Here is an 18768-nt window from a genome sequence, read left to right as displayed (position 1 = left end):
TTTTGAAGTTTTAAAATGAAACATCTTTGAATTGTATTACGCTTTGAATTAGATACTTTTTTATTTGTTCATTAAAAGCTTATATCATTTTATATCTGGAAGATTTCATTGAAAAGGACATTTTGTGTGAATTTTATCTCGTCGTTAAGTAGATGGTCTTGCTGGGGGTTCGGTTTGATGCGGACTTTCACCTGTTTGGGATTGCGGGATCGAGATAAGGCGACATAGAGCTGCTGGCCGTGCAAGAAGACCGCCCGCCGTCTGCAGATCGATTCCAATGTAATCGAACATCTGTCCCTGCACCTCCGTCGTTCATACAGGGGGCGCGTAGGTTTGCAGCGCCCTCTGCATGAAAACGACGGGAAGTGCAGCGTTCATCATATTCATCACAGATAAAGTTGGGCATTTATATTATTAAAATAAAATACCCGGGTTCAGTTACTGACTCTGGGTACCTATCTGCGTGGAGTCTGCGTGTTCTCACCCCTCCCTTAAAAATTCAGGGGTGGGGAACCTTTTTTCTACCAAGGGCCATTTGGATATTTATAACATCATTCGCGGGCCATACAAAATAAAATTTACGTTGCTATGCAAAAAACTCCTAGATTTATTGAATTTCGAGTTGTGCCGTTGCCTTGGCAGGGCCAGACCAAATTATTTTGTGGGCCTTATACGGCCCGCGGGCCGGACGTTCCCCACCCCTGATGGGGGATGCAGATCTTCTTTTTATTCCCAAGTCGAGGCTTCTGTCTATGGGTGACCCCCCCCCCCCCCCCTCCAGGCTATTGTGGAACGCTCTTCCACGAGACATCAGGGAACTCTCTAGAGTCTGTGGACGTTTTAAAAAAATGCATCTTAAAACCTATTTATCCGTTTAAGCTTACTAAACGTTTAGTTTATTTAGTAAATTATATTTCAAAATGTATGTATAATATTATTTTTATGCTGAGTGTCTGCTGCTGCTGTATCCTGTACAGCCCTTTGGAATCCTTGATGAAAAAAGTGAAATATATGCGATTCTATCAGTGAGTGTGCCTACGTGTTAGTCAGTCTATGAGTCAGTGTGTCTGTGAGTCTATAAGTCAGTGTGTCTGTGTGAGTCAGTGTGTCTATGAGTGAGTGTGTCTATGTGAGTGTGTGTGTCTATGAGTCAGTGTGTCTATGTGAGTGTGTGTGTCTATGAGTCAGTGTGTCTATGTGAGTGAGTGTGTCTACGTGAGTCAGTGTGTGTGAGTCAGTGTGTTTATGTGAGTCAGTGTGACTGTGTGAGTCAGTGAGTCGATTCGTGTACAGTACAAGTCAGTGTCTTCTATGCGAGCTAAGCGAGTACTGTATAAGTTCGTGTCGAGCCCTGCTCACCAAAAAGTGGTCCCCGCAGTACTGACAGAAGTAGCGGTTGACAGAATCCAGAGAAAACCAAAACAACAAACAACAACAATAAACAACAACAAACAACAACAGCAGCGTGAGTACAGCCGAAGGCCGCCGCCGCCTCCTTCTGACGTGGCAGCAAATTTCACGCGCGGGGGGTCCCCGGTTACCATGGCGGCTTTCTGTGATGTCATCAAACTCCTAGCCTCTGATTGGCTGAACCCTCCCAGATTGCCCACCTGGAGGGGTTGAGGAGGGGGTACGTGGTTTTGAAACGACGGCGGTCGCCGCAATACGATATCGCCATGATGCAATAGTGCGACATCGTTATATCGTGATATCGCGACATCGTTATATCGTGATATCGCTATATCGTTATATCGCGGCGACCGCCCTGGTGCCAGGCCAGAATGCTGTTGGATTATAGCAGACAAAGATCGTTTAATCCTGATGAGTCTCTCCCTCGCCTGGTTCAGGGTGCTCCAATTCATAAATGTGCCACCGAAGAGATTGAGGCGGCGCTCTCCGTGGGTAATGCTGTTGGGCACTTTCGCGTTCCTTGCCAGGCTCGATGGATTCCCCATAAAGAAGTGGTTGAGTACCCCTCTCCGCATACACTCAAGGAGGAAGTCCATCAGCTGGTACAGGCACACGTCCAGGCCCTCTGGCGTGTCCGGCCTCTGCGCGAGCAGGTGGAGGGAGGCCGTCTTCAGGTGGTACGAGCAGATTCCACTCGCGAACTGAGACGTCTCCTCCAGCCGAGGGTCGTGCTCCCGCAGGTACTTGAGGATCTTCAGGGCCTTCAGGTGGCAGGAGGAGCTTGGAAGCTGGCTGATGATCTTTTTCTCGAAGACCGAGAACGACAGCCTCCAGAGATGTGAGTCTGGGGATGTCTTCAAGGGTTTGGCCACCACGAAGAGATCTCCCTCGATTTTGATCGCTGGGACGAGGTCCACGCAGATATCAACACCGGGGCTAATATTTAAAATGAGCGTACGGGCTGGATAGTTGCCTACAAACTTTGTAAAAAATTTAGACTTGTTTTCTTTGACTGCTCTGTCTGCTAATGACTGAAACCACTGATATATTTTTGATGGTATCAGGTATCCATCGCTGGTAAAGTCAATTTCAAATGAGTGAAAGGGACTTGATGATTTCCAACCTGTATATACAGCTTGCAGTGGAAATCGTGGTTGTCGCTCAGCTTTTATGTTACGATAGCCACTGTAATGTGAGGTCATGGGGATAAACTTGAATTCCGGGTGAGAGAGAACGATCAAAAAATCCAGCTCCATATCCCCATTCACTTTGAGTCCTTCGTACGAGCTGCCGGTCCGAACAATGTCCTGTTGAATCGAGGGATCTATGTCTGGCCGCAGAATCCTTCTCATCCCCGCCAGGAGTGTATGAACCTCGCGTTCGGCAGTTTTGATGTGCGAAGCGAGCAGCGGAGGTGGAAATTCAACCTCTTTGCTGTAGAACCGTTCGAGTTCAATGCTGGACGCCATCATTGGAGTTCACTGCAAACACAAGGAATGTTATAATCACAGCGGACTAACTTTCGTGACGTTTACTGTCACGAAGCATTTCATATCATCGTGCTTGTTTACCCAGGGGAAAAGGCCCCACGACATGGATTTCAGGAGGGTCCTGCTATGTTCTTTTACACTAAGGTGTGTAATCTTAATTGAGTAATCTGCAGGCAATTTTGTTTTGGCATTGGGATGCTGAAACAATACATAGAACAAATAAAAATATATTTATAAAAAAATATATATTTTTTTGTTCTACGTGACTTTACCGAAAGACCCATTGAATATGAATTCCTGCAGTCACGAAAGCTTGAAGTCAATACCAGGTACATTGCATGTGGCCTTTTTTGTTTGTTTTCGCCGTGGGAGGAAACCGGAAAACTCGGAGCAAACCCACCAGCTCGACACACCGATTGCAAGGCATCATCAAGTCCGCATTGACCGCACGTGCTCGTGGCAAAAACATGCAAACAAACATGCTCTGATAATAACCAACGCACTGACTTTGAAACTGAATGGCTTACACCAGAGGCAGCCTTCTTCGTGGCCTTTGTCTCACCACCAGCGTGAGGCCAGAGAACAACGTCAAAGGCGAAAACTCCCAAGGCCAATGCAAATATCAAAGCACGATTAGCTGGGGTTGAGCAGTGATAAGCAGTTACACAAACTCCACGACTGTATAACCAATGAGCGTCATATATGAGGCATTGCATCTCATCCTCGCACGTTTTAGTTGCACATTTTAGGCAGCATCTGTTGTTGGAAAGACGGAATGGACCGCATTGTAGGAATGTGGAATGTCCACTGGCGCTTGTTCAAAAACAGACACCGCCCTAAACCACACGCACCCACTGCAGAGTATGGCAGGTCTGCCCCTGGTCAATGGATGAACTTGTCCTTACCGATTCACATCACAAGCGGCCACCACAGCAAGAAACAATTGCTGTGGTTATCCCAACTGATGACGGACGCTTGTGTTGCGCCCGAAACCTCGTGATTTAATTTATTTTATATTTTTTACCTACGTGACTTTACCGAAAGAACCAAAGAGTATGGATCCCTGCAGTCACGAAAACTTCAAATCGAGATTTAACCTTACCTAACCTTACCTGTACACCAGTCACGTGGTCAATGGCGACTCGGTTGAAAATTGCTGTGTGACATAAGTGCTGTTGCATTTTACAGATTACCATAAATAAATGTGTTTGACCTCGATTTGGAGCACCTGCCCACGTCCTTCATTTCGAGTGTGCAACACATAGCAAGAGACATCCACTGCTGGATATTCTGTCGGTGACTGGGAAGCAACTCACCTTGGGTTGCCGAACCTCAAATCACGATGAAGCTGTGACCCCCCAGGACATCGCTGCTTTATACCCCGACCAAATCGTCCTGCGTCACCTGACTGGGTCACTTCCAGGCAACGGCCGTCAGCAACTTTTGCTCGGAAATTGGTCACTGACGTGAAGAACGCGACGCGCCCAATGGGAGAAAGCCACGGGTTGTGTGCACAGCGATGGGGGTGACGATTAACCCCGTTGCAAGGTACGGTCTAATGCAGGTCACTCCGTGTGTCTCTGTGTCTGTGTGTTGCAACTCCGTGTGTCTCTGTGTCTGTGTGTTGCAACCCTGTGTGTCTCTGTGTCTGTGTGTTGCAACTCCGTGTGTCTCTGTGTCTGTGTGTTTCAAATCCGTGAATCTCTGTGTCTGTGTGTTGCAACCCCTTGTGTCTCTGTATTGCAAATTCTTGCGTCTCTGTGTCTGTGTGTTGCAACTCCGTGTGTCTCTATGTCTGTGTGTAGCGGTTAGCGCTACACTGCGCTATTGAACCCGGCAACCCGAGTTCGATTCCCGCTCACGGCCACGAACACCATTGACAATTATCTGAACCGGTCCTGGGGCTTCCCCTAGGTCGACTCGGCCTCAAATTAGTAACATGGTGCGGTGCGTAAACATCGCTACTGGGGAGACAAAGGCGGGCGGGCGTGGTGCTCGCCACCCATCCGTTCCGGCCTTCATAGCTACTCTCTAACAGCACTTGCCCCGACAGTCTGTTACACGCTACATGGGGGATCTTTGTCTTTGTGTTGCAAATCCACTTCTTTCACCTCAATACTCCTCCCCATGATGCTGTGCCCGTACACTCCCGTGGTGGCCTTCGGCCGCGAAAGTCACGAATTCTTTTTTTTCACACGAACGACGCATTCACGCAAGCACCCGATGCTCCGTTTTGAAGTTTTAAAATGAAACATCTTTGAATTGTATTATGTTTTGAATTAATTTTTTTTTTATTTCTTCATTAAAAGCTTATATCATTTTACATCTGGAAGACTTCATTGAAAACGACATTTCGTGTGAATTTACTCTCGTCGTTAAGTAGATGGCCTTGCAGCGGGTTCGGTTCGACACGGACTTTCACCTGTTTGGGATTGCCGGATCGAGATAAGGGGCCGTCCATAAATTACGTCACGCGATTTTTGACGATTTTTGACCCCCCCCCCCTCGTCACACGGCGTCACAAAAAGTCAAACCCCCCCCCCCCCTCAAATATGACGTCACAAAGCTCTACCCCCCCCCCCGCCAAGAATATAAAACAGGGATCCTCAAACTACGGCCCGCGGGCCACATGCGGCTCGCCGAGGACATTTATCCGGCCCGCCAGGTGTTTTTGCCGCCGCTGCCTGTCTGTTACTTTTTTTCTTTATGAGAAGGACGTTCATTGGTGGAAGAGGGAGAGGGGGCGGCCGCCGCCGATTGGCTGGCCGGCTGAAGCGCTGGATCATGGGAATTGTAGTCCGGCCGCAATCAAGCTTCAGGCGGTGGGAGGAACCGAACAGCGCAGCCGGACTACTACTCCACCTCCCAGGACTCAGAGGAAGCCAGGGGCATGTGGGAGTGGCCGGCTGCGCTGTGAACAAAACTGCAGGTGTAATTAATTTTTAATGGCACCCGCACCAGTGTGAGCCTGGGGTAAAAGCGGAGTTCCCCCAATCAGACTGCATTGATGGGCAGTGCAGTCTGTATGTCACTGTGTGGGCAAAGTTATTGCTGGTATATTGTTTTTGTAGCGCTGTATATATATTGGTATTTTACTAATAGCAATTATGACTCGCTAGGAAACAATGATGTCAAGAAAGAGAAAAATTGACTCGGAGTGTAGGATATTCAAAGAACAGTGGACTTATGATTACTTTTTCATGCAATACAAGGAAAGAGCTGTGTGTCTGATATGCCAGAATATAGTGTCTGTTCAAAGAATACAATTTACGTCGACACTATGAAACTCAACATAAAGATAAATATGATTGTTTGGTCGGAGAAGTGAGAAAAGATAAAATATTAAAACTGAAAAATACATTAACAACTCAGCAAAATACTTTTGTGAAGCAGAAGCAGCTAAATATGTCATCACTGCGAGCAAGTTTTCAAGTTGCCAAGCTAATAGCGTACACTGGCAGACCATTCGTGGAGGGAGAATTTGTTAAAGAATGCCTTCTTTCTGTTGCCAAAGAGATGTGTCCAGAGAAGGCCGATTTATTTAGTACAGTGAGTCTTTCAGGACCTACAATTACACGGAGAATTGAAGAAATGGGAGACAATTTGCATCAGCATTTGCAAAACTCCACAAAAATGTTTTCCTATTTTTCCTTGGCACTCGACGAAATCAATGATGTTCGGGATTCTGCACAACTTCTAATTTTTATTCGTGGGACGAATGACTATTTCAAAGTCACAGAAGAGCTTGCTGCACTGCAAAGCATCAAAGGAACAACTACAGGAGAGGATATCTATGAAAAGATTTGCCAAACTGTGAATGGTTTGGAGCTGAACTGGGCTAAACTTGCCAGTGTGACAACTGATGGTGCTCCTAGCATGGTGGGGTCTAAGAAAGGAGTAATTGCTCGCATTAACAAAGAGATGGACAAACAGAACCATTCTCATCCAATAGCCATACACTGCCTCATCCACCAACAAGCGCTGTGTAGTAAATCACTGAAGTAGGACTCTGTTATGAAAATTGTGGTATCTTGTGTTAACTTCATTAGAGCTACGTAAAAGGGAAGTAATCCTGCATAATGCACGGGCATATGTGGTACTAATCACATTCCTGCATTTCCCATAAATATGCTAAATTCCTCTTGATATGCAAATTATTTTGTCAAGGCGCCCTTCGCCCCCCCTTCCAACCCAGCTTATATATATGCTCCAAGCTCGTGTGCTGTTTCATTCAGACGCTGTCGTCTCGACAGACCTGGTTTTCACCTGAGGACCGCTGCTTGTGTTGTGGCCAAAACGTCGTGAGAATTATTTTATTATGTTTTATTTTTATTATTTTATTACTTCCCTTCTACGTGACTTTACCGAAAGAACCAAGAAGATGAAACCCTGCAGTCATGAAAGCTTTAAATCGACATTCATTAGAGCTCATGGACTAAACCACAGACAATTTCAGGAATTTCTGTCTGAGCTAAATGTTGACGATGAAGATGTTCTGTACCACACAGAAGTCCGTTGGCTGAGTCGAGGGAGAGTTTTGAAACGTTTCTATGACTTACTTCCACAGATTACAGCTTTTCTGCTTTCAAAAAACAAAGAAGTACCAGAGCTCAATGATGCAGAATGGAAATGGCACCTTGCCTTTCTGACAGATGTAACAGAGCTACTCAACAGTTTCAATGTGCATCTTCAAGGAAAGGGGAAGCTCATCTGTGATATGCAATGACATGTCAAAGCATTTGAAGTAAAATTAGGCCTCCTCATCAAACAAGTGAAGGAGGAAAACTTCTGCCATCTCCCCACAACTCAAAATCTGTTAGCGGAAAAACTATTGGTTGCATTCCCAAACAAAACATGTGTGGATTCACTGTAAAAATTGCGAAAGGAGTTCCAATTTAGATTTAAAGAGCTTCATCTCCATGAACAGGACATACAGCTTTTCTGTAACCCATTTTCTATTGACATTGAAAATGTGGATACAATTTACCATATGGAACTGGCTGAACTGCAGAATTGTGACTCTCTGAAAGACGCATTCAAGTCAAGCAGCCTTCATAATTTCTATGCATCTCTCCCCACTGAGACATATCCTCATCTCAGGAACCATGCACTCAAAATGGCAACCATCTTTGGCAGCATTTATGTCTGTGAACAGACTTTTTCCAGAATGAAACATTTGAAATCTCCAACCAGATCTAGACTAACGGATGCACACTTGCATCACTTTTTACGACTAGCAGTGACAAATATGGAACCGGACATTGACCATCTCATTAGCCAAAAGCAGGCTCATAGTTCCCATTGAAATACTGGAAAGTTTGTTGATTTAACTTTACTTGTTCTTCATTTTAAATATTGTATTTGTTCCCGTTTTGTTTCTTCACTTCAAAATAAGATATATGCAGTGTGCATAGGAATTTGTTCATAGTTCTTTTTAACTATAGTCCGGCCCTCCAACGGTCTGAGGGACAGTGAACTGGCCCCCTGTTTAAAAAGTTTGAGGACCCCTGATATAAAACATGCTTCAAATCGCTTTAAACAATTGTCATTGTAGTGCGTATTTAATGTGGCGCTGCACTCTGATGTTGTAGAAGATAACATTTATTAAAACATCTATTTAATAAAGTAGAACGTGTTGTTTATATTTATTTAAAGTTGCGCATTTTGATGTGACGTCACATTTCTCCTCCCCCCCCTCGTCACACATCGTCACAAATGTCTGACCCCCTCCCCCTAGGTTCGTGACGTCATTTATGGAGGGCCCCTAAGGCGACATCGAGCTGGCCGTGCAGGAAAATCGCCGACTGCAGATCGATTCCAACGTAATCGAACGTCTGTCCCTGCGCCTCCGTCGTTCATACCGACATTTTCAATCAATCTACAATCATTGTAACTGTTGTGGTGTTGCTCTGCTACACACCGGTGTGCTGTACTAGCAACGAATTGGCACGATGATGACTTTCCAACAGTTGGTGCTGCTGCTGCTGCCCTGCGTCACTACCGCCACCACTGTCACTCGCTAAAGCTGATAAATAAAACTGTCTCCGATCAACCATGGGACAATAACGCCGCCTTGTCTTCCCTTGCCCTCGATATACGGAACACATACGTTCCTTTTCGATTTAAAGCTTTCGTGACTGCAGGGATTCATCTTCTTGGTTCTTTCGGTAAAGTCACGTAGAAGGGAAGTAATAAAATAATAAAAATAAAACATAATAAAACAATTCTCACGACGTTTCGGCCACAACGCAAGCAGCCGTCCTCAGGCGAAGAATGAGAACATTATCAAGCTAGGAGCTTATATAGGTGTAGCGAGGAGGAGCGCCTTAACAAAAGAATGTGCATATGAAGAGGAATTTAGCATACCAATGGACAATGCGTAGGGGGTGGGCGGAGGGGTTTCAAAGTCCCATTATGCCCATGCATTATGCAGGATCAACAGCACCACGGGGGGGCGCAAGGAACAGCGTTAATAAAGGACAGGAATGTTAGTGATATGTAGCTGCATTTACCAAACAACCACGTAGAAAACCGAAGTGAAAACTACATAAAAAAAAAACAAAAAAAAAACTAAAATATAAACTGATACTTACTATACTCTACAATAAGCTGAGTTACTAACAACAAATAATAAAATTACAATTCTACGTCGTAAGAAGTATATAATATACTTCCATCTAAACTTTATTCTCTTAGCATATACAGTACTATATACTGCCATAGATAAACCCAACATTAAATTATATACTGTATTGCTGTAAACCACCCTATACTTTATACATTTTAATATAACACTATGTATTATTCAACTCACCCTAATGTGTATCGAAATGGTTTATTACGTCCTTCCAATGATTGCTAAGCCTGAATCCATCTTCTCGGTTAAAATTGTCTCTGTGTTTGTATATGTGGATCGCCTCATGAACGAATCTCTCATGATAGCCAGATGGCTTGCAGAGAACCTCCGTCTTGGAGAAGTCAATGTCATGTGAGCCCACTGAGTTGTAACAGTGGTCTGCCACGGCTGAGGTGTTTGTCCTACCGTGTTTTAGATCAGCTTTTATGTTCACGAATGCGGTCTGAGACGTGTCGTTTGGTTTCCCCAATGTAACTGCTACCACAGAGGCAACTTAGTTTGTAGACGCCAGGGTACTGTATGTCTGGAATCACCCTAATGGGCTCCCCCCTATCTCCGGTTGTAGCCAACATCTTCATGGAAAAATTTGAGACGGACGCCATCCAGACTGCCACTCTACGCCCGACCTTATGGAAGAGGTACGTAGACGACACTTTTGTCATCTGGCCACATGGCCGGCCTGCTCTAGACCAATTTCTCGACCACATCAATTCCATACACCCAGCCATCAGATTCACCATGGAAGTCGAAAATGATGGCTAGCTACCCTTTTTGGATGTCCTAATCAAAAGGAGACCTGATGGTTCAATGAGCCACTCTGTCTACAGGAAAGCCACCCACACGGATGCTTATCTAAAACCGGATTCCCACCACCATCCATCCCAGAAGAATTCCCTCATCAAGACTCTATATCATAGAGCCCAATGCATCTCCGACCATGAACACATTTCCAGTGAACTCAAACACGTACGCCAAGCTCTTAAGGCTAATGGTTACTCCGACTACACAATCCGCAAAGCCATCACTCCAACCATCAAGAAAGATCCTGTTGAGGAGCCTTTCAAGACCATCACCTTACCCTACATTGCTGGGTCACAAAAAAGATCTCCAAAATCCTGATTAAACACAAGATCCAGGTCCGATTCAACACAGTACATAAAATCCGTGATCTGGTACCATCTGTAAAAGATGTGATTCCAGACATACAGTACCCTGGCGTCTACAAACTAAGTTGCCTCTGTGGTAGCAGTTACATTGGGGAAACCAAACGACACGTCTCAGACCGCATTCGTGAACATAAAGCTGATCTAAAACACGGTAGGACAAACACCTCAGCCGTGGCAGACCACTGTTACAACTCAGTGGGCTCACATGACATTGACTTCTCCAAGACGGAGGTTCTCTGCAAGCCATCTGGCTATCATGAGAGATTCGTTCATGAGGCGATCCACATATACAAACACAGAGACAATTTTAACCGAGAAGATGGATTCAGGCTTAGCAATCATTGGAAGGACGTAATAAACCATTTCGATACACATTAGGGTGAGTTGAATAATACATAGTGTTATATTAAAATGTATAAAGTATAGGGTGGTTTACAGCAATACAGTATATAATTTAATGTTGGGTTTATCTATGGCAGTATATAGTACTGTATATGCTAAGAGAATAAAGTTTAGATGGAAGTATATTATATACTTCTTACGACGTAGAATTGTAATTTTATTATTTGTTGTTAGTAACTCAGCTTATTGTAGAGTATAGTAAGTATCAGTTTATATTTTAGTTTTTTTTTATGTAGTTTTCACTTCGGTTTTCTACGTGGTTGTTTGGTAAATGCAGCTACATATCACTAACATTCCTGTCCTTTATTAACGCTGTTCCTTGCGCCCCCCCGTGGTGCTGTTGATCCTGCATAATGCATGGGCATAATGGGACTTTGAAACCCCTCCGCCCACCCCCTACGCATTGTCCATTGGTATGCTAAATTCCTCTTCATATGCACATTCTTTTGTTAAGGCGCTCCTCCTCGCTACACCTATATAAGCTCCTAGCTTGATAATGTTCTCATTCTTCGCCTGAGGACGGCTGCTTGCGTTGTGGCCGAAACGTCGTGAGAATTGTTTTATTATGTTTTATTTTTATTATTTTATTACTTCCCTTCTACGTGACTTCACCGAAAGAACCAAGAAGACATACGTTCCTGAAAAAGCTGTCCGCAAGGCGACATTCCGTGTACAGAGCCCTGTTTTCCCATTGACTTCGATGATCGAATTGGAGATGCGATCCAACGGAGAAAATGTCAGGCCCCAAGATGTAATAAAATGACTGTACACATAAGCTTGCTGCAAACCTTTTTTAAAGCATATGCATATATATATATCACTTAACAATGAAAGTTTTTTATTTGATAAAATAAAAATTCTTAAAATAAGTTGCGAAAAAAAGACTCTACTCAAGAGAAACTACGGTGATTGCCGAGTAAATTTAACACAACGTACCGATAGAATTAGTGCACTCGTTTATAAGTCGTGTTACAAGCGAATTTATATACACTGGGATGCATGTTAGTGCAACCAAGTAGACGTGACGCTTCATTTAAGAATGACTGCATTTTTACAAAAAAATGTCTAACCTCCTGTATGGATAACGTCCTGGAGACCCCTTGGCATGGTATCAATCTAAAGGTCTCCTCGTATCTAATCGCTCACACATTAGTTTGTGATGATCGGCCGCAGCGAGGATAATAATAATAATACTAATCGGTGCGTAGTTTAAACGCTCGTACCCAAACGTGACAATTCAATTTGGCTTCATCGGGTGGTTGAGGCTTTTCGACGACGCAACATTCAGGCGAAATGATCACGTGGCCTTCACCCTACAATTGTGAATTTAAACATTGGCCGTGAAAAAGCCTCAAACGTGTTCAATTGTAAGCGGTGTAGGAGCTCTCAAAAAATATTGCAGCTATTAGCACCGGCGTCATAATGCTGTTGGATTACGGCAGGCAGGGAGCGTTTAATCCTGACGAGTCTCTCCCTCGCCTGGCTCAGGGTACTCTCATTCACGAATTCACCACCGAAGAGATTGAGGCGGCGCTCTCTGTGGGTAATGCTGCTGGGCACTTGCACGTCCCTCGCCAGGCTCGATGGATTTCCCATAAAGAAGTGGTTAAGTTCCCTTCTCTGCATGCCATCAAGGAGGAAGTCCATCAGCTGGTGGAGGCGCTCGTGCAGGCCCTCCGGCGTGTCCGGCCTCTGCGCGAGCAGATGGAGGGAGGCCGTCTTCAGGTGGTACGAGCAGATTCCACTCGCGAACTGAGACGTCTCCTCCAGCCGAGTGTCGTGCTCCCGCAGGTACTTGAGGATCTTCAGGGCCTTCAGGTGGCAGGAGTTTGGAAGCTGTCTGAGGATGTTTCTCTCGAAGACGGAGAACGACAGCCTCCAGAGATATGGGTCTGAGGATGTCTTCAAGGGTTTGGCCACCACGAAGAGATCTCTGCCAATGCAGATTGCTGGGACCAGGTCCACGCAGATTTCAACACCGGGGCTAATATTTAAAATGAGCGTACGGGCTGGAAAGTTGCCAACGAACTTTTTAACAAATTTAGACCTGTTTTCATTGACTGCTCTGTCTGCTAATGACTGAAACCACTGATATATTTGTGATGGTATCAGGTATCCATTGTTGGTAAAGTCATATTCAAATGAGTGAGAGGGACTTGATGATCCCCACCTTTTTGCAGCATGGAATTGAAATTGTGGTTGTTGCTGCTCAGCTTTTATTTTAAGATAGCCACTGTAATCTGAGGTCATGGGGATAAACTTGAATTCCGAGTGAAAGAGAACGATCATAAAATCTAGCTCCATCTCTCCCTTCACTTTGAGTCCTTCGTACGAGCTGCCGGTTCGAACGATGTCATATTGAATCGAGGGATCTATGTTTTCCCGCTGAATGCTTCTCATCCCCGCCAGGAGTGTTCGAACCTCGCGTTCGGCAGTGTCGATGTGGGAAGCGAGCAGCCAAGGTGGAAACTCAACCTCTTCGTTGTAGAACCGATCGAGTTCAATGCTGGACGCCATCGTTGGAGTTCACTGCAAATGTGGCACAATAGGAATGGACCACTCTTTTAATTATTTCCTCGTGCAGCAATGGAGTAAAGTGTGCTGTGCAGTACATCAAAGCAAGTGTGTCCACCAGCATGCGATACTGCGTCGGGCCTGTAGGTGACTGGCAGGGTTATTGAGTAACTTGATCTTACACAAGTCACGTGGTTAATAGTGACTCGGTTGGAAACTGCTGTGTGTGATACACGTGCTGTTGCATTTTACAGATTACCACAATAAATGTTTGCCCTCGATTTGGAGCACCTGCCCACGTCCTTAATTTCGAGTGTGCAACATATTTTGGCGAGCCAGGCAGGAGAGTTTTCCAGAGTTCACTCATGGGGATCAACTCTTACAACGAGACAGACCAAGCAATTATATTGGCACCATATTTAAAGACCGTCGTGTAAGGATCTGAACAGTCTTCACATCCTGTCACTGCAACAGCTGCAGGACAAGGCCAGTGCTGTTTGGAATCAGCTGTAGAGAGCCCATCTCATGTAAATATGCATATATTTTAAGTGTATCCATGATGATGAGACTGGTGAAGATAAAAGCAGACAGGCTGTAATTCGTATGACAGAAAGAGTAATCGATCAAGTTGAAGACCAAGAGGAAGATGATGAGGCCTGTGCATATGTTCGAAACCTACTGTCTTTCATTGAGACAATACAGCAGAAAGACAGACAGCAAGGAAACAGGTCAAACACTGGCACCATCAAAACTATCTGAATATATGGATGAGCAAATATACCAGTCACGTGGTTAATGGCAACTCGGTTGGAAACTGCTGTGTGTGATACACGTGCTGTTGCATTTTATAGATTACCACAATAAATGTGTTTGCCCTCGATTTGGAGCGCCTGTGCACGTCCTTAATATTGAGTGTGCAACAAAAACACACGGTAAAATCACAGCGGACTTTTACCTGTCGTGATTTTTACTGCCACGAAGCATTTCATAGCATCGTGCTTGTCTACCCAGGGAAAAGCCTCACAACATTATTTCAGAAGGGTCATGATATTTTTTTCCAGTAGAGTGTGAAGTTGCTGCGGTGTGTCATCTTAATTGAGTAATCTGCAGGTAATTGTTTGGCATTGGGATGCTTAAACAATACCAGGTAAATTGCACGAGGCCTTTTTTGTTTTCGCCGTGGGAGGAAACCGCAAAACTTGGAGCAAACCCACCAGCTAGACACACCGATTGCAAGGCATCATCAAGTCCGCATTAACCCCACGTGCTCGTGGCAAAAACATGCAAACTAACATGCTCGGATAACAACCGATGCATTGTCTTTGAAACTGAATGGCCTACGCCTTCTTTATGGCCCTGTCTCACCACCAGCATTAGACCAGAGAACAACGCCAACGGGCGTAAACTCCACGGCCAATGCAAATATCAAAGCACGAATAGCTGGGGTTGAGCAGTGATAAGCGGTTACACAAACCCCACGACTGTATAACCAATGAGCGTCATATCTGAGGCATTGCATCTCATCCTCGCACGTTGTAGTTGCTCATTAAAGGCAGAATCTGTTATTGGAAAGATGGAATGGACCCCATCCCAGAAATGTGGAATGTCCATTGGCGCTTGTTCAACAACGAACACCGCCCTAAACCACATGCACCCATTGTAGAGCATGGCAGGTCTACCTCTGGTCAATGGATGAACTTGTCCTTACCGATTCACATCACAAGCGACCACCGTTGTTGTGACCACAACAACGGTGCAGCAATGGAGTAAAGTGTGGTTTTGTGAAGGTCCTTATGTGCTGTGCAGTACATCAATGCACGTGTGCACACCAGCATGCGACACTGAGTCGGGCCTGCAGGTGGCTGGCAGGGTTATCAAGTAACCTGACCTGTACACCAGTCACATGGTTAACGGCGACTCGGTTGAAAATTGCTGTGTGTGACATACGTGCCGTTGCATTATACAGGTAAAGGACCCGAATGATGTTAATGATAGTTATATAAATGTTATACTCTTTAAACTTGGCTTTGATCTGGTAGTGTGTGATATGTTCAATCGGAGGGAGTTTAGCACTGTACATTGTAAAGAGTGACGTACTGTAATTAATACTGGCAATTCTCTAACCCTAATACTGATTATTCTATAACTATGCCCATGCACTCAGTGTATGACTACTTGCAATGCTATTAAGAATAGAATATATACAGTAGTAAGTTGTACAATGGTGACAAGTGCAGTACACATATAGTACAGATAATGTGTGCTAGATACCAAGACAGTGGATGGTATAAATAGACATACAGCTTAGGATTAAAGTAATATTCGAATAGTAAAGTGTAAAGGTTATGATTAAAGACAAAGATGGTTGATCAGTAGTGGAATTGGGTTTAAATGAAACTTATTGAGTAACCTTACCTACTCTTTGGTTCTTTCGGTAAAGTCACGTAGGTATACAATATAAGATAAATTAAATCACGACGTCTCGGGCGCAACACAAGCGTCCGTCATCAGGAGGGACAACCACAGCAAGAAACAACTGCTGTGGTTGTCCCAACTGATGACGGACGCTTGTGTTGCGCCCAAAAGCTCGTGATTTAATTTATTATATTTTTTTTACCTACGTGACTTTACCAAAAGAACAAAAGAGTATGGATCCCTGCAGTCACTAAAACTTCAAATCTAGATTTAACCTTGCCTAACCTTACCTGTACACCAGTCACGTAGTTAAATGGCGACTCGGTTGAAAAATGCTGTGTGTGACATAAGTGCTGTTGCATTTTACAGATTACCATAAATAAATGTGTCTGACCTCGATTTGGAGCACCTGCCCACGTCTTTCATTTCGAGTGTGCAACACATAGCAAGAGACATCCACTGCTGGATATTCTGTCGGTGACGGGGAAGCAACTCACCTTGGGTCGCCGAACCTCAAATCACGATGAAGCTGTGACCCCCCAGGACATCGTTGCTTTATACCCCGACCAAATCGTCCTGCGTCACCTGATGGGGTCACTTCCAGGCAACGGCCGTCAGTAACTTTTGCTCGTGAATTGGTCTCTGACGTGAAGAACGCGACGCGCCCAATGGGAGAAAGCCACGAGTTGTGTGCACAGCGATGGGGGTGACGATTAACCCCGTTGCAAGGCACGGTCTTATGCAGGTCACTCCGTGTGTCTCTGTGTCTGTGTGTTGCAACTCCGTGTGTCTCTGTGTCTGTGTGTTGTTGCAACTCCGTGTGTCTCTGTGTTGCAAATCCTTGTGTTTCTGTGTGTTACAACTCCGTGTGTTTCTGTTTGTGTGTAGCGGTTAGCGCTACACTGCGCTACTGAACCCGGCAACCCGAGTTCGATTCCCGCTCACGGCCACCAACACCAGTGACGATTATTTGAACCGGTCCTGGGGCTTCCCCTAGGTCGACTCAGCCTTAAATGAGTAACCTGGTGCGGTGTGTAATAATCGCCACTGGGGAGGCAAAGGCGGTCGGGCGTAGTGCTAGCCACCCATCCGTTCCGGCCTTCATAGCTGCTCGCTAACAGCACTTGCCCCGACAGTCTGTTACAGTCTGTTACAGTCTACACGGGGTGTTCTGCCTCACGGCAGGCGTTGTGCTCCGTGGGAGGAGTGTAGGTGTGTGAACACAGGAATTTCCTGTTTTGAGGTTGAGTTTGTTCACGTGACCAGGAAGTTCCGATTTGACAGACTTTCAGCCACGAGGCTGGAGGCAGCCATTACACAGAATTCAAGATGGCGGCACAAATCACGTCCCAGTGAAGACAGCTGTAATCGTCCATTGTGAGACTTTAAGAAGCATTGTCTGTAAGTTTGTTTATGTTCTTATAATACTGGGAAAGCTGTTATAATATTAGAATGACCGTTATAATGCTGTAAATGCCTTTAAAATGCGTTTAAATTGTTATGATAAATACGAGGCCTAGTTAACAACGAAGCCTGCAACTTTCCTTATTGTGAATGTTACGTGTAATCGAATAAGTCGAGTCAAACTTGTACCCAAGTAACTATATTGCGATCTTGAGAGCAAGGATGACAAAATGTCTCATCCACAGTTAAGTGTTATATGTAGTGCGGTACATTTGGGGTGCAGTGTGATGAATAAACGACATGCCTTTATGTAACACAGCAGTTTATGCTCTTGTATAGCTATTCAGTGGTAATGTAGGTGCCTGGTCTATCCAGGATCTATTGTTGAGAAACATGTTATCTAAGACAATGGTATGATGATGTGGTGTTCATTCATTGTGTTGGTGTTTCCTGGTATTAACAGATGCTGTATCTGTGCTGTTTTCTTACCAGTTTTACCTCGTTCAATTCAATAAATGACGTTTGGAGTGGGATGTTCACCCTGGATCTGAGGGTTTATTGGATGCGTGGTTAACTACTCAGCTAGCGGTGCAACGCAGCGCACAGCGAGGCCGAGACACGGGGGATCTTTGTCTCTGTGTTGCAAATCCACTTCTTTCACCTCAATACTCCTCTCCATGATGCTGTGCCCGTACACTCCCGTGGTGGCCTTCGGCAAGGAAAGTCACGATTTTTTTTTCACATGAACGACGCATTCACGCAAGTACCCGATGCTCCGTTTTGAAGTTTTAAAATGAAACATCTTTGAATTTAATTATGTTTTGAATTAGATACTTATTTATTTATTCAGTAAAAGCTTATATCATTTTACATCTGGAAGAGTTAATTGAAAAGGACATTTTGTGTGGATTTGATCTCGTTGTTAAGTAGATGGCCTTGCAAGGGGTTCGGTTCGATGCGGACTTTCACCTGGTTGGGATTGCAGGATTGAGAGAAGACCGCCGTCTGCAGATCGATTCTAACATAATCGAACGTCTGTCCCTGCGCCTCCGTCGTTCATGCAGGGGGAGCGCGTAGGTTTGCAGCGCCCCCTGCATGAAAACGACAGGAAGTGCAGCGTTCATCATATTCATCACAGATAAAGTTGGCGTTTATATTATTAAAATAAAATACCAGGGTTCAGTTACTGACTCTGGGTACCTCTCTGCGTGGAGTCTGCGTGTTCTCACCCCTCCCTTTTTAATTCAGGGGTGGGGAACCTTTTTTCTGCCAAGGGCCATTGGATATTTATAACATCATTCGCGGGCCATGCAAAATAAATTTACCTTGC

General features: G+C 44.8%; 2 protein-coding genes across 3 annotated transcripts; both read right to left on the bottom strand.

Moving 5' to 3' along the window:
- Nucleotides 1–804: 804 nt before the first annotated feature.
- On the bottom strand, nt 805–4281 carry LOC144736840 (cyclic GMP-AMP synthase-like receptor). The gene has a single exon (XM_078619488.1). The coding sequence runs from the start codon at nt 2880–2882 to the stop codon at nt 1356–1358; it is 1527 nt and encodes a 508-aa protein (XP_078475614.1). The 5' UTR covers nt 2883–4281; the 3' UTR covers nt 805–1355.
- Nucleotides 4282–11109: 6828 nt separating this feature from the next.
- Nucleotides 11110–16629, bottom strand: LOC144736799 (inositol 1,4,5-trisphosphate receptor-interacting protein-like). 2 transcript variants are annotated; one of them, XM_078619442.1, is made up of 2 exons: nt 16532–16629; nt 11110–13634 (listed from the first exon to the last, which is right to left on the bottom strand). In XM_078619442.1, the coding sequence occupies exon 2, from the start codon at nt 13620–13622 to the stop codon at nt 12492–12494; it is 1131 nt and encodes a 376-aa protein (XP_078475568.1). In that variant the 5' UTR covers nt 13623–13634; nt 16532–16629; the 3' UTR covers nt 11110–12491. The 2 variants fall into 2 exon arrangements, with proteins under 2 accessions (XP_078475568.1, XP_078475569.1); XM_078619443.1 differs by having other exon boundaries at nt 16429–16537.
- Between the last annotated feature and the right edge of the window lie 2139 nt (nt 16630–18768).

Source organism: Lampetra planeri, chromosome 63, assembly GCF_965212315.1.
Source record: "Lampetra planeri chromosome 63, kcLamPlan1.2.h2, whole genome shotgun sequence".
Taxonomy (NCBI): Eukaryota; Metazoa; Chordata; class Hyperoartia; order Petromyzontiformes; family Petromyzontidae; genus Lampetra; species Lampetra planeri.
This window is presented reverse-complemented; position numbering and strand designations above follow the sequence as displayed.